At 36.5% G+C, this 16560-nt stretch overlaps 1 protein-coding gene across 2 annotated transcripts in view; it reads right to left on the minus strand.

Moving 5' to 3' along the window:
• FAM131B (family with sequence similarity 131 member B) overlaps window positions 1-15738 on the minus strand; it is a 59114-nt gene extending 43376 nt beyond the window's left edge. The window contains exon 1 of one of the 2 annotated variants that reach the window (XM_075288002.1): window positions 15273-15738. In XM_075288002.1, coding sequence (XP_075144103.1) covers window positions 15273-15300 — 28 coding nt within the window. In that variant the 5' untranslated portion in view covers window positions 15301-15738. The remainder of the gene's footprint in view (window positions 1-15272) is intronic. The other variant, XM_075288003.1, reaches the window with a different exon arrangement.
• Window positions 15739-16560: the final 822 nt, after the last annotated feature.

A 16560-nucleotide genomic window follows, 5' to 3' on the forward strand; every position in this document is an offset into this window, starting at 1 on the left:
GTTAAAGTCCAGTATTATATTATTACACTGCATAGGGTCAGTTATAGTCCAGTATTATATTATTACACTGTATAGGATCAGTGATAGTCCAATATTATATTATTACACTGCATAGGATCAGTTATAGTCCTGTATTATATTATTATTCTGTATAGGGTCAGTTATAGTCCAGTATTATATTATTACACTGTACAAGCAGTTATAGTCCAGTATTATATTACTACACTGTACGGGATTAGTTATAGTCCAGTATTATATTACTACACTGTACGGGATTAGTTATAGTCCAGTATTATATTACTACACTGCACAGGATCAGTTATAGTCCTGTATTATATTATTACACTGCACAGGATCAGTTATAGTCCAGTATTATATTATTACACTGTACGGGATTAGTTATAGCTCAGTATAATATTATTACACTGTATAGGGTCAGTTATTGCCCAGAATTATATTATTACATTGTACAGGGTTAGTTATAGTCCAGTATTATATCAGTACACTGTACGGGATTAGTTATAGCTCAGTATTATATTATTACACTGTATAGGGTCAGTTGTAGTCCAGGATTATATTATTACACTGTATAGGGTCAGTTATAGTCCAGAATTATATTATTACACTGTATAGGATCAGTTATAGTCCAGAATTATATTATTACACTGTATAGGATCAGTTATAGTCCAGCATTATATTATCAAACTGTATAGGATCAGTTGTAGTCCAGAATTAAATTATTACACTGTACGGGATTAGTTATAGCTCAGTATAATATTATTACACTGTATAGGGTTAGATATTGTCCAGTATTATATTATTACACTGTATAGGGTCAGTTATAGTCCAGTATTATATTATTACACTGCATAGGGTCAGTTATAGTCCAGTATTATATTATTACATTTTATAGGGTCAGTTATAGTCCAGTATTATATCATTACACTGCATAGGATCAGTTATAGCCCAGTATTATATTATTACACTGCATAAGATCAGTTATAGTCCAGTATTATATTATTACACTGCATAGGGTCAGTAATAGTCCAGTATTATATTATTACACTGCACAGGATCAGTTATAGTCCTGTATTATATTATTACACTGCACAGGATCAGTTATAGTCCAGTATTATATTATTACACTGCACAGGATCAGTTATAGTCCAGTATAATATTATTATACTATACAGGATCACTTATAGTCCAGTATTAAATTATTACACTGCATAGGGTCAGTTATAGTCCAGTATTATATTATTATACTGCACAGGATCAGTCATGGTCCAGTATTATATTATTACACTAAATAGCATCAGTTACAGTCCAGTATTATATTATTACAATGTATAAGATCAGTTATAGTCCAGTATTATATTATTACACTGCACAGGATCAGTTATAGTCCAGTATTATATTATTACACTGTATAAGATCAGTTATAGTCCAGTATTATATTATTACACTGCACAGGATCAGTTATAGCTCAGTATTATATTATTACACTGCATAAGATCAGTTATAGTCCAGTATTATATTATTACACTGCATAGGGTCAGTTATAGTCCAGTATTATATTATTACACTGCACAGGATCAGTTATAGTCCAGTATTATATTATTACACTGCACAGGATCAGTTATAGTCCAGTATTATATATTACACTGCACAGGATCAGTTATAGTCTAGTATTATATTATTACACTGTATAGGGTCAGTTATAGTCCAGTATTATATTATTACACTGTATAGGATAAGTTATAGTCCAGTATTATATTACAAAACTGTATAGGGTCAGTTATAATGCAGTATTATATTATTACACTGCACAGGATCGGTTATAGTCCAGTATTATATTATTACACTGTATAGGGTCAGTTATAGTCCAGAATTATATTATTACACTGCACAGGATCAGTTATAGTCCAATATTATATTATTACACTCCATAGGATCAGTTATAGTCTAGTATTATATTATTACACTGTATAGGATTAGTTATAGTCCAGTATTATATTATTACACTGCACAGGATCAGTTATAGTCCAGTATTATATTATTACACTCTATAGGATCAGTTATAGTCCAGTATTATATTATTACACTGCACAGAATCAGTTATAGTCTAGTATTATATTATTACACTGTATAGGATAAGTTATAGTCCAGAATTATATTATTACACTGCACAGGATCAGTTATAGTCCAATATTATATTATTACACTCCATAGGATCAGTTATAGTCTAGTATTATATTATTACACTGCACAGGATCAGTTATAGTCCAGTATTATATTATTACACTGCACAGGATCAGTTATAGTCCAATATTATATTATTACACTCCATAGGATCAGTTATAGTCTAGTATTATATTATTACACTGTATAGGATTAGTTATGGTCCAGTATTATATTATTACACTGCACAGGATCAGTTATAGTCCAGTATTATATTATTACACTCTATAGGATCAGTTATAGTCCAGTATTATATTATTACACTGCACAGAATCAGTTATAGTCTAGTATTATATTATTACACTGTATAGGATAAGTTATAGTCCAGTATTATATTATTACACTGCACAGGATCAGTTATAGTCCAGTATTATATTATTACACTGTATAGAATCAGTTATAGTCTAGTATTATATTATTACACTATATAGGATCAGTGATAGTACAGTATTATATTATTGCACTGCATAGGGTCAGTTTTAGTCCAGTATTATATTATTACACTGCATACGGTCAGTTATTGTCCAGTATTATATTATTACACTGTACAGGATCAGTTATAGTCCAGTATTATATTATCACACTGCACAGGATCAGTTATAGTCCAGTATTATATTATTACACTGTATAGAATCAGTTATAGTTTAGTATTATATTATTACACTGCACAGGATCAGTTATAGTCCAGTATTATATTATTACACTGTATAGGATCAGTTATAGTCCAGTATTATATTATTACACTGCATAGGGTCAGTTATAGTCCAGTATTATATTATTACACTGTACAGGATCAGTTATAGTCCAGTATTATATTATTACAATGCACAGGATCAGTGATAGTCCAGTATTATATTATTACACTCCCTAGGGTTAGTTATAGTCTAGTATTATATTATAAGTCTGTATAGGATCAGTTATAGTCCAGTATTATATTATTACACTGTATAGTATCAATTATAGTCCAGTATTATATTATTACACTGTATATGATTAGTTATAGTCCAGTATTATATTATTACACTGTATAAGGGCACACATCCAGGGGAGCAAGCCTGACTCCTACCACCACCAAGCATGGCTAAGCCACCTGAGCAAACCAGACATTCAACAACCAAACAGCAGCCAACCACCAAACCAAAAACTCCAACAGATGATAACCAAGGCCGAAATAAAGGCGACCACAGAGGCAAACAGAGAGCGGTACATTGAAGAATGGAGAAACGAAATAAATAACTCCAAGAAACTCACCGTGTACCAATCCCTACAAAGGGACTACACCATGGCCACCTACCTGGAGAGAATACGCCACCCCAAGCACAGACAGACCCTGAGCCGATACAGACTGAGCGCCCACAACCTAGAGATAGAGACGGGGCGATACAGACAGACGTACAAGCCACGGGAGAAGAGACTGTGCCAGCACTGTGACCAGGGGGCCCTAGAAGACGAGACCCACTTCCTGCTACACTGCACCAAATACTCAGCTATGAGGGCCGTCTACTACCAAAGACTCTCTGCCCACATCCCAGACTGGGAGAAGAGGAAACTCTACATCCTACTGGGAGAAGAAGAGGCCACTGTGGAGATCGCTGCCCAATACGTGTCCAGCTGTCACCAAACAAGAGGAAGATGAGACTCCACGGACTGTTATATTTATCCCAAAACACCCGCCCCACCCACCCCCACCCCCACCTCCCCATATAGCAGTCACCAACGAAGAGGAAGATGAGACTCCATGGACTGTTATAACCGAACCCCCCCCCCCCATACCCACCACCCACCCAACCCAACTCCCCCCCCCCACCCACCCACTTTACTAGCTTTGGCAATGCCAAATACCTATTCGGACGTGCCAATAAAGCATTTTTTGATTTGATTTGATTTGAGATCAGTTATTATCCAGTCTTATATTATTATACTGCACAGGATCAGTTATAGTCCAGTATTATATTATTACACTGTATAGGATCAGTTATAGTCTAGAAGTATATTTTTACACTGTATAGGATCAGTGATAGTCCAGTATTATATTATTACACTCCATAGGGTCAGTTATAGTTCAGTATTATATTATTATACTGCACAGAATCAGTTATAGTCCAATATTATATTATTACATGGCTTAGGGTCAGTTATAGTCTAGTATTATACTATTACACTGCAGAGGATCAGTTATAGTCTAGTATTATATTATTACACTGCATAGGATCAGTGATAGTCCAGTATTATATTATTACACTGCATAGGGTCAGTTATAGTCTAGTGTTATATTATTACACTGTACAGGATTAGTTATAGTCCAGTGTTATATTATTACTTTGTATAGGGTCAGTTATAGTCCAGTATTATATCATTACACTGCACAGCATCAGTTATAGTCCAGTATTATATTATTACACTGTTTAGGGTCAGTTATAGTCCAGTATTATATTATTACACTGTATAGGATCAGTTATAGTCCAGTATTATATTATTACACTGCACAGGATCAGTTATAGCCCAGTATTATATCATTACACTGTACGGGATCAGTTATAGTCCAGTATTATATTATTACACTGCACAGGATCAGTTATAGCCCAGTATTATATCATTACACTGTACGGGATTAGTTATAGCCCAGTATTATATTTTTACACTGTATGGGATTAGTTATAGTCCAGTATTATATTATTACACTGTTTAGGGTCAGTTATAGTCCAGTATTATATTATTACACTGCACAGGATCAGTTATAGTCCTGTGTTCTATTATTACACTGCACAGGATCAGTTATAGTCCAGTATTATATCATTACACTGTACGGGATTAGTTATAGTCCAGTATTATATTATTACACTGTACAGGATTAGTTATAGTCCAGTATTATATTATTACACTGTTTAGGGTCAGTTGTAGTCCAGTATTATATTATTACACTGCGCAGGATCAGTTATAGTCCAGTATTATATCATTACACTGTACGGGATTAGTTATAGTCCAGTATTATATTATTACACTGCACAGGATCAGTTATAGCCCAGTATTATATCATTACACTGTACGGGATTAGTTATAGTCCAGTATTATATTATTACACTGCACAGGATCAGTTATAGCCCAGTATTATATCATTACACTGTACGGGATTAGTTATAGTCCAGTATTATATTATTACACTGTACGGGATTAGTTATAGTCCAGTATTATATTATTACACTGTTTAGGGTCAGTTATAGTCCAGTATTATATTATTACACTGCATAGGGTCAGATATAGTCCAGTATTATATTATTACACTGTATAGGGTCAGATGTAGTCCAGTATTATATTATTACACTGTATAGGATCAGTTATAGTCCAGTATTATATTATTACACTGCGCAGGATCAGTTATAGTCCAGTATTATATTATTACACTGTATAGGATTAGTTATAGTGCAGTATTAAATAATTACACTGTATAGGATCAGTTATAGTCCAGTATTATATTATTACACTGCATAGGATCAGTTATAGTCCAGTATTATATTTTTACACTGTATAGGATCAGTTATAGTGCAGTATTATATTGTTACACTGTACGGGATCAGTTATAGTCTAGTATTATATTATTACACTGCATAGGGTCAGTTATAGTCCAGTATTATATTATTACACTGTATAGGGTCAGATATAGTCCAGTATTATATTATTACACTGTATAGGATCAGTTATAGTCCAGTATTATATTATTACACTGCACAGGATCAGTTATAGCCCAGTATTATATCATTACACTGTACGGGATTAGTTATAGTCCAGTATTATATTATTACACTGCACAGGATCAGTTATAGCCCAGTATTATATCATTACACTGTACGGGATTAGTTATAGTCCAGTATCATATTATTACACTGTTTAGGGTCAGTTATAGTCCAGTATTATATTATTACACTGTATAGGGTCAGATATAGTCCAGTATTATATTATTACACTGTATAGGGTCAGATATAGTCCAGTATTATATTATTACACTGTATAGGATCAGTTATAGTCCAGTATTATATTATTACACTGTTTAGGGTCAGTTATAGTCCAGTATTATATTATTACACTGTATAGGGTCAGATATAGTCCAGTATTATATTATTACACTGTATAGGATCAGTTATAGTCCAGTATTATATTATTACACTGCACAGGATCAGTTATAGCCCAGTATTATATCATTACACTGTACGGGATTAGTTATAGTCCAGTATCATATTATTACACTGTTTAGGGTCAGTTATAGTCCAGTATTATATTATTACACTGTATAGGGTCAGATATAGTCCAGTATTATATTATTACACTGTATAGGGTCAGATATAGTCCAGTATTATATTATTACACTGTATAGGATCAGTTATAGTCCAGTATTATATCATTACACTGCACAGGATCAGTTATAGTCCAGTATTTTATTATTACACTGCACAGGATTAGTTATAGCCCAGTATTATATCATTACACTGTACGGGATTAGTTATAGTCCAGTATTATATTATTACACTGTTTAGGGTCAGTTATAGTCCAGTATTATATTATTACACTGTATAGGGTCAGATATAGTCCAGTATTATATTATTACACTGTATAGGGTCAGATATAGTCCAGTATTATATTATTACACTGTATAGGATCAGTTATAGCCCAGTATTATATCATTACACTGTACGGGATTAGTTATAGTCCAGTATTATATTATTACACTGTTTAGGGTCAGTTATAGTCCAGTATTATATTATTACACTGTATAGGGTCAGATATAGTCCAGTATTATATTATTACACTGAATAGGGTCAGATATAGTCCAGTATTATATTATTACACTGCGCAGGATCAGTTATAGTCCAGTATTATATTATTACACTGTATAGGATTACTTATAGTGCAGTATTAAATAATTACACTGTATAGGATCAGTTATAGTCCAGTATTTTATTATTACACTGCATAGGATCAGTTATAGTCCAGTATTATATTGTTACACTGTACGGGATCAGTTATAGTCTAGTATTATATAATTACACTGCATAAGGTCAGTTATAGTCCAGTATTATATTATTACACTGTATAGGATCAGTTATAGTCCAGTATTATATTATTACACTGTATAGGATTAGTTATAGTGCAGTATTAAATAATTACACTGTATAGGATCAATTATAGTCCAGTATTATATTATTACACTGTATATGGTCAGTTATAGTCCAGTATGATATTATTACACTGTACGGGATTAGTTATAGCCAAGTATTATATTACTACACTGCGCTGGATCAGTTATAGTCCAGTATTATATTATTACTCTGTATAGGGTCAGTTATAGTCCAGTATTATATTATTACACTGTACAGGATCAGTTATAGTCCAGTATTATATTATTACTCTGCATAAGATCAGTTATAGTCCAGTATTACATTATTACACTGCACAGGATCAGTTATAGTCCAGTATTATATTATTACACTGCACAGGATCAGTTATAGTCCAGTATAATATTATTATACTATACAGGATCACTTATAGTCCAGTATTAAATTATTACACTTCACAGGATCAGTTATAGCCCAGTATTATATCATTACACTGTACTGGATTAGTTATAGTCCAGTATTATATTATTACACTGTACGGGATTAGTTATAGTCCAGTATTATATTATTACACTGTTTAGGGTCAGTTATAGTCCAGTATTATATTATTACACTGTATAGGGTCAGATATAGTCCAGTATTATATTATTACACTGTATAGGGTCAGATATAGTCCAGTATTATATTATTACACTGTATAGGATCAGTTATAGTCCAGTATTATATTATTACACTGCGCAGGATCAGTTATAGTCCTGTGTTCTATTATTACACTGCACAGGATTAGTTATAGTCCAGTATTATATTATTACACTGCACAGGATCAGTTATAGCCCAGTATTATATCATTACACTGTACGGGATTAGTTATAGTCCAGTATTATATTATTACACTGTACGGGATTAGTTATAGTCCAGTATTATATTATTACACTGTTTAGGGTCAGTTATAGTCCAGTATTATATTATTACACTGTATAGGGTCAGATATAGTCCAGTATTATATTATTACACTGTATAGGGTCAGATGTAGTCCAGTATTATATTATTACACTGTATAGGATCAGTTATAGTCCAGTATTATATTATTACACTGCGCAGGATCAGTTATAGTCCAGTATTATATTATTACACAGTATAGGATTAGTTGTAGTGCAGTATTAAATAATTACACTGTATAGGATCAGTTATAGTCCAGTATTATATTATTACACTGCATAGGATCAGTTATAGTCCAGTATTATATTTTTACACTGTATAGGATCAGTTATAGTGCAGTATTATATTGTTACACTGTACGGGATCAGTTATAGTCTAGTATTATATTATTACACTGCATAGGGTCAGTTATAGTCCAGTATTATATTATTACACTGTATAGGGTCAGATATAGTCCAGTATTATATTATTACACTGTATAGGATCAGTTATAGTCCAGTATTATATTATTACACTGCGCAGGATCAGTTATAGTCCTCTGTTCTATTATTACACTGCACAGGATCAGTTATAGCCCAGTATTATATCATTACACTGTACGGGATTAGTTATAGTCCAGTATTATATTATTACACTGCACAGGATCAGTTATAGCCCAGTATTATATCATTACACTGTACGGGATTAGTTATAGTCCAGTATTATATTATTACACTGCACAGGATCAGTTATAGCCCAGTATTATATCATTACACTGTACGGGATTAGTTATAGTCCAGTATTATATTATTACACTGTTTAGGGTCAGTTATAGTCCAGTATTATATTATTACACTGTATAGGGTAAGATATAGTCCAGTATTATATTATTACACTGTATAGGGTCAGATATAGTCCAGTATTATATTATTACACTGTATAGGATCAGTTATAATCCAGTATTATATTATTACACTGCGCAGGATCAGTTATAGTCCTGTGTTCTATTATTACACTGCACAGGATCAGTTATAGTCCAGTATTTTATTATTACACTGCACAGGATTAGTTATAGCCCAGTATTATATCATTACACTGTACGGGATTAGTTATAGTCCAGTATTATATTATTACACTGCACAGGATCAGTTATAGCCCAGTATTATATCATTACACTGTACGGGATTAGTTATAGTCCAGTATTATATTATTACACTGTTTAGGGTCAGTTATAGTCCAGTATTATATTATTACACTGTATAGGGTCAGATATAGTCCAGTATTATATTATTACACTGTATAGGGTCAGATATAGTCCAGTATTATATTATTACACTGTATAGGATCAGTTATAGTCCAGTATTATATTATTACACTGCGCAGGATCAGTTATAGTCCTGTGTTCTATTATTACACTGCACAGGATCAGTTATAGCCCAGTATTATATCATTACACTTTACGGGATTAGTTATAGTCCAGTATTATATTATTACACTGTATAGGATCAGTTATAGCCCAGTATTATATCATTACACTGTACGGGATTAGTTATAGTCCAGTATTATATTATTACACTGTTTAGGGTCAGTTATAGTCCAGTATTATATTATTACACTGTATAGGGTAAGATATAGTCCAGTATTATATTATTACACTGTATAGGGTCAGATATAGTCCAGTATTATATTATTACACTGTATAGGATCAGTTATAGTCCAGTATTATATTATTACACTGCGCAGGATCAGTTATAGTCCTGTGTTCTATTATTACACTGCACAGGATCGGTTATAGTCCAGTATTTTATTATTACACTGCACAGGATTAGTTATAGCTCAGTATTATATCATTACACTGTACGGGATTAGTTATAGTCCAGTATTATATTATTACACTGCACAGGATCAGTTATAGCCCAGTATTATATCATTACACTGTACAGGATTAGTTATAGTCCAGTATTATATTATTACACTGTTTAGGGTCAGTTATAGTCCAGTATTATATTATTACACTGTATAGGGTCAGATATAGTCCAGTATTATATTATTACACTGTATAGGATCAGTTATAGTCCAGTATTATATTATTACACTGCGCAGGATCAGTTATAGTCCAGTATTATATTATTACACTGTATAGGATCAGTTATAGTCCAGTATTATATTATTACACTGCACAGGATCAGTTATAGCCCAGTATTATATCATTACACTGTACAGGATTAGTTATAGTCCAGTATTATATTATTACACTGTTTAGGGTCAGTTATAGTCCAGTATTATATTATTACACTGTATAGGGTCAGATATAGTCCAGTATTATATTATTACACTGTATAGGATCAGTTATAGTCCAGTATTATATTATTACACTGCGCAGGATCAGTTATAGTCCAGTATTATATTATTACACTGTATAGGATTACTTATAGTGCAGTATTAAATAATTACACTGTATAGGATCAGTTATAGTCCAGTATTTTATTATTACACTGCATAGGATCAGTTATAGTCCAGTATTATATTTTTACACTGTATAGGATCAGTTATAGTGCAGTATTATATTGTTACACTGTACGGGATCAGTTATAGTCTAGTATTATATTATTACACTGCATAGGGTCAGTTATAGTCCAGTATTATATTATTACACTGTATAGGGTCAGATATAGTCCAGTATTAAATAATTACACTGTATAGGATCAATTATAGTCCAGTATTATATTATTACACTTTATATGGTCAGTTATAGTCCAGTATTATATTATTACACTGTATGGGATTAGTTATAGCCAAGTATTATATTATTACACTGCGCTGGATCAGTTATAGTCCAGTATTATATTATTACTCTGTATAGGGTCAGTTATAGTCCAGTATTATATTATTACACTGTACAGGATCAGTTATAGTCCAGTATTATATTATTACTCTGCATAAGATCAGTTATAGTCCAGTATTATATTATTACACTGCACAGGATCACTTATAGTCCAGTATTATATTATTACTCTGCATAAGATCAGTTATAGTCCAGTATTATATTATTACACTGCATAAGATCAGTTATAGTCCAGTATTATATTATTACACTGTATAGGATCAGTTATAGTCCAGTATTATATTATTACACTGCACAGGATCAGTTATAGTCCAGTATTATATTATTACACTGTATAGGATTAGTTATAGTCCAGTATTATATTATTACTCTGCATAAGATCAGTTATAGTCCAGTATTATATTATTACACTGCATAAGATCAGTTATAGTCCAGTATTATATCATTTCGCTGTATAGGATCAGTTATGGTCCAGTATTATATTATTACACTGTACGGGATTGGTTATAGCCCAGTATTATATTATTTCACTCCATAGGGTCAGTTATAGTCCAGTATTATATTATTACACTGTATGGGGTCAGTTATAGTCCAGTATTATATTATTACACTGTATAGGGTCAGTTATAGTCCAGTATTATATTATTACACTGCACAGGATCAGTTTTAGTCCAGTATTATATTATTACACTGTATAGGGTCAGTTATAGTCCAGTATAATATTTGCAAAGTTGTCTCCAGTGTTCTTATGTTGTTGTGTAATATTTTTTATACTTTCTAGCTTCCAGTGATATCACTTTGCAGATTATTTTATACAGCACTTTATTGTATTGTGTAGACTGTGCAGTCGAAAACAAGGAGCTGACACATCCGTCCAGTGTGCAGGGTGAGTCATATCCCAGTGTTATAGTTACATGTACACCAGGTTACTCTTTAGTGTGCTCTGCTTATGGTCCCAGGGTGTTGTTTACGCGGCTATTGTATTGCAGTGTTGAGTGAATTGTGGACTTGAGTTATTGTGTTGCAGTGTCCAGTCAGTGCTGTTTAGATGCAGTGTGTATTGTGGTCCTCTGTCATGTAGCATTATGCAGTCTACCTCATGGTCTAGTGTTGTTGTTTTGCTCCGCACAGTCTGTCTCATGGTGCATTGTTGTTTTACACTGTGCAGAATGTCTCATGGGACTGTGTGTAATCTGTGTTATTGTCCAGTGTTGTTTTGCTTTGTGTTGTAGTGTGCAGCCTGTCTCATGCTCCAGTGTTGTACTGCAATGTGAGTCTGTCTGATGTTTACCAGTATCTTGTAGGGTGTGATGTGTTTCCTAGTCCAGTGCTGTATTAAGGTGTTGTGTTGCATTGTGTAGCTTGTTTCACAGTCCAGTCTTGTACAGTCCAGTGTACTGCATTGTAGTATCTTATATTTTAGTGTTGTTGCCCTGCAGTGTGAATTTTTTCATTGTGCAGTGTGTTCTGCCTAGTGGTCCAGTTTTGTTGTGTTACAATGTATAGTCTTCCTCATTACAGTGTTGTATTGCAGTGAGTCTTATAGGTCCATGTTGTGCTGCAGTGTGTAGTTCTCATAGTCAAGTGATGTGTTTAAATGTGCAGTTTGAGTCTTTGCCCAGTGTTATTTTTTGATGCAGTGTGCAGTATGTCTTGTGGTCCAGTGTTGTATTTGCAATGTGTAGTCTTTCTGTTCTTTATTTAGTGTTGTGTTGCAGTCTGTGTTCTGTCCATAGTGCAATGTTGTGTTGCAGTATTTAGTCTGCCTTATGGTCTGTTTTATGGATGTAGTTTGGTTCATGTTCCAGTGTTGTATTGCAATGTGTAGTTTTCCTCACAGTCCAGTTTTCCATCAATGTTTTGTTTCAGTGACTAGCTTGTCTCGTGGTCCAGTGTTATGTTGCAGTGTTCTATGTTCTGATCCCGAATTGTGTTACAGTGTATAATGTGTGATAGTCCAGGGTTGTGTTGCAGTGTACAGTATATTTCATTGTCGAGTGTAGTACTGCAATGTATAGTCTGTTTCACCACAATACACTGTTGTGTGGAGTCTTTCTCCCAGTCCAGTGTGTTCTAAAGTATTTGCAGTGGTTGTAGTATATGCAGTGTGTATTCTGTCCCATGGACCAGTATTGTTTTCTTGCAGTGTGCGCTGTAGCATAGCTCATGGTCCAGTGTTGTGGTGTTGCAATGTTCAGTCTGTCTCATGGTCCAGTGTTGTGTTGCAGTGTGCAGTCTGTCTAATGGTCCAGTGTTGTGTTGCAGTGCGCAGTCTGTCTCGTGGTTTAGTGCTGTGTTGCAGTGTGTAGTCTGCCTCGTGGTCCAGTGTTGTGTAGCAGTGTGCAGTCTGTCTCGTGGTCCAGTGTTGTTGTGTTGCAGTGTGCGGTCTGTCTCATGGACCAGTGTTGCAGTGTGCAGTCTGTCTAATGGTCCAGTGTTGTGTTGCAGTGCGCAGTCTGTCTCGTGGTTTAGTGCTGTGTTGCAGTGTGTAGTCTGCCTCGTGGTCCAGTGTTGTTTTGCAGTGTGCAGTCTGTCTCGTGGTTTAGTGCTGTCTCATGGTCCAGTGTTGTGTTACAGTGTGAAGTCTGTCTAGTGGTCCAGTGCTGGGTTGCAGTGTGCAGTCTGTCTCATGGTCCAGTGTTGTGTTGCAGTGTGCAGTCTGTCTCATGGTCCAGTGTTGTGTTTCAGTGTGCAGTCTGCTTCGTGGTCTAGTGTTGTGTTGCAGTGTGCAGTCTGTCTCATGGTCCAGTGCTGCAGTGTGCAGTCTTTCTCATGGTCCAGTGTTGTGTAGCATTGTGCAGTCTGACTAGTGGTCCAGTGTTGCAGTATGCAGTCTGTCTCGTGGTCCAGTGTTGTGTTGCAGTTTGTCTCATGGTCCAGTGCTGTTGTGTTGCAGTGTGCAGTCTGTCACATGGTCCAGTGTTTCTGTTGCAGTGTATAGTCTGTCTTGTGGTTCATTGTTGTGTTGCTGTGTATAGTCTGCCTCGTGGTTCAATGTTGTGTTGCAGTGTGCAGTCTGTCTCATGGTCCATTGTTATTGTATTGCAGTGTGCAGTCTGTCTCATAGTTCAGTGTTGTGTTGCAGTGTGTAGTCTGTCTCATGGTCCAGTGTTGCAGTGTGCAGTCTGTCTCATGGTCCAGTGTTGCAGTGTGCAGTCTGTCTCATGGTCCAGTGTTATGTTGCAGTGTGCAATCTGTCTCAGTGTTGTGTTGTTGTGTGCAGTCTGTCTCATGGCCCAGTGTTTCTGTTGCAGTGTACAGTCTGTCTCATGGTCCAGTGTTGTGTTGCAATGTGGAGTCTGTCTCATGGACCAGTGTTGCAATGTGGAGTCTGTCTTCTGGTCCAGTGTTGTGTTGCAGTGTACAGTCTGTCTTGTGGTCCAGTGTTGTTGTGTTGCAGTGTGTAGTCTGTCTCGTGGTCCAATGTTGTGTTGCAGTGTGTAGTCTGTCTCGTGGTCCAGTGTTATTGTATTGCAGTGTGCAGTCTGTATCATGGTTCAGTGTTGTGTTGCAGTGTGCAGTCTGTCTCATGGTCCAGTGTTGCAATGTGCAGTCTGTCTCATGGTCCAGTGTTATGTTGCAGTGTGCAATCTGTCTCAGTGTTGCGTTGCAATGTGGAGTCTGTCTCATGGACCAGTGTTGCAATGTGTAGTCTGTCTTCTGGTCCAGTGTTGTGTTGCAGTGTACAGTCTGTCTTGTGGTCCAGTGTTGTGTTGCAGTGTGTAGTCTGTCTCGTGGTCCAATGTTGTGTTGCAGTGTGTAGTCTGTCTCGTGGCCCAGTGTTATTGTATTGCAGTGTGCAGTCTGTATCATGGTTCAGTGTTGTGTAGCAGTGTGTAGTCTGTCTCGTGGTCCAATGTTGTGTTGTAGTGTGTAGTCTGTCTCATGGTCCAGTGTTATTGTATTGCAGTGTGCAGTCTGTCTCGTGGTCCAGTGTTGTGTTGCTGTGCAGTGTGTAGTCTCTCTCAAAGTCCAATGTTGTGTTGCAGTGTGCAGTCTGTCTCGTGGTCCAGTGTTGTGTTGCAGTGCAGTGTGTAGTCTGTCTCAAAGTCCAATGTTGTGTTGCAGTGTGCCGTCTGCCTCATGGTCCAGTCTCCAGTGCTATCACCTTGCAGCTCCCATCCTCAGCGTGCAGTGCATAGTGTGAATAAGGTTCTTACCTGCACTGTGAGATCCAATGCAGCCCATGCTGAACACTGAGTGGGATGGATATTGTGGGTGTAGAGAGCTGAGGGGGGGACGACGGATCGACGCTACTTGGGGTGATGAATGGTGAAAGGTTAGGGCTACGAGAAGGTAGAGAGGGGAGAGGAAAGGAGCGGAGGATTGAGGAAGGGGCAGAGGAAAGGAGAAAGGATGGAGAAAGGGGGGGAAAGAAGGAAAAAAAGAGGAGAGAGGAGGAGAGAGGGGGGGATGCACGGAGGAGGTTCCCCGTCACTGGGGTCTCGGATCTGGGATCATACTGGGATGTCTCCGGACGTGACGAGCAGACACAGCCCTCTCTCCTGTCTCCCTCTCTCTCTCTTTCTCTCTCTCTCTCTCCTCCCCCTCTCTCTCGCTCCCTCTCTTTCTCAGGGATGCTCAGGGACCAGCAGCCCAGGGCGGGGGAGGAGGGGGATGAGGCTCACAAACACAAGGAGTGGGGATTGGCTGAGGGGGAGGAAACAGCTGGGAGAGACGAGCTGTCACATCCACAGGGCATGCAGTCTCGCTGGCACAATGCTGTCTATTTGGTGATCCCAAGCTGCCTCCTAGACGTCTCTTCGTATCCCAATGGCAAGGTTGCTCCGGCTCTCTGTGTCTTCAGTCTGTACAGATGTAGCAGAGCTGAGTTGAGCGTGTGGCCCGGGTCATCGTAATGTGATATCTGCAGGTAAAGCTACTGCATGAAGTTATGGGAACAGATTCAGCTCTGCTACCTCTGTACACCTGCATGGCTGCCTCATCCTTGGCTCTGTGCTACAACCTGAGCATCTCTCCCACACACTGGCGCTCCCTCCTCCCTCCCCGCTCTCTGTCCGTCTGTCTCATTATGTTTTCTGGGCAGGTTTATCCAGAACCATCAATTCTCAGCATCATAAAAGAGAAGGGAGAAGATGAAACAGAGGAGGAGGAGGAGGAAGAGCCGCAAGTCACACTGTCTGAGCTCAGGAACAGGGCGAGATTATGGCAGGGGCAAAAAGGGCAATTGGTCCAGACAACACCCTGTGCAAAGACCTGACTCCAAACCTCCTCCTGTGACCTGCTCATCCTACAGCCATGTACCCTATATAGTGGGATGAGGCTATGTGGGCACTATATAGATCTGATATACCATAACCCTCTTATTTGGACAGTATATAGATCTGATATACCATAACACTCTTATTTGGACAGTATATAGATCTGATATACCATAACACTCTTATTTGGACAGTATATAGATCTGATATACCATAACACTCTTAT

This window comes from Leptodactylus fuscus, chromosome 10 (genome assembly GCF_031893055.1).
Source record: "Leptodactylus fuscus isolate aLepFus1 chromosome 10, aLepFus1.hap2, whole genome shotgun sequence".
Lineage (NCBI taxonomy): Eukaryota > Metazoa > Chordata > Amphibia > Anura > Leptodactylidae > Leptodactylus > Leptodactylus fuscus.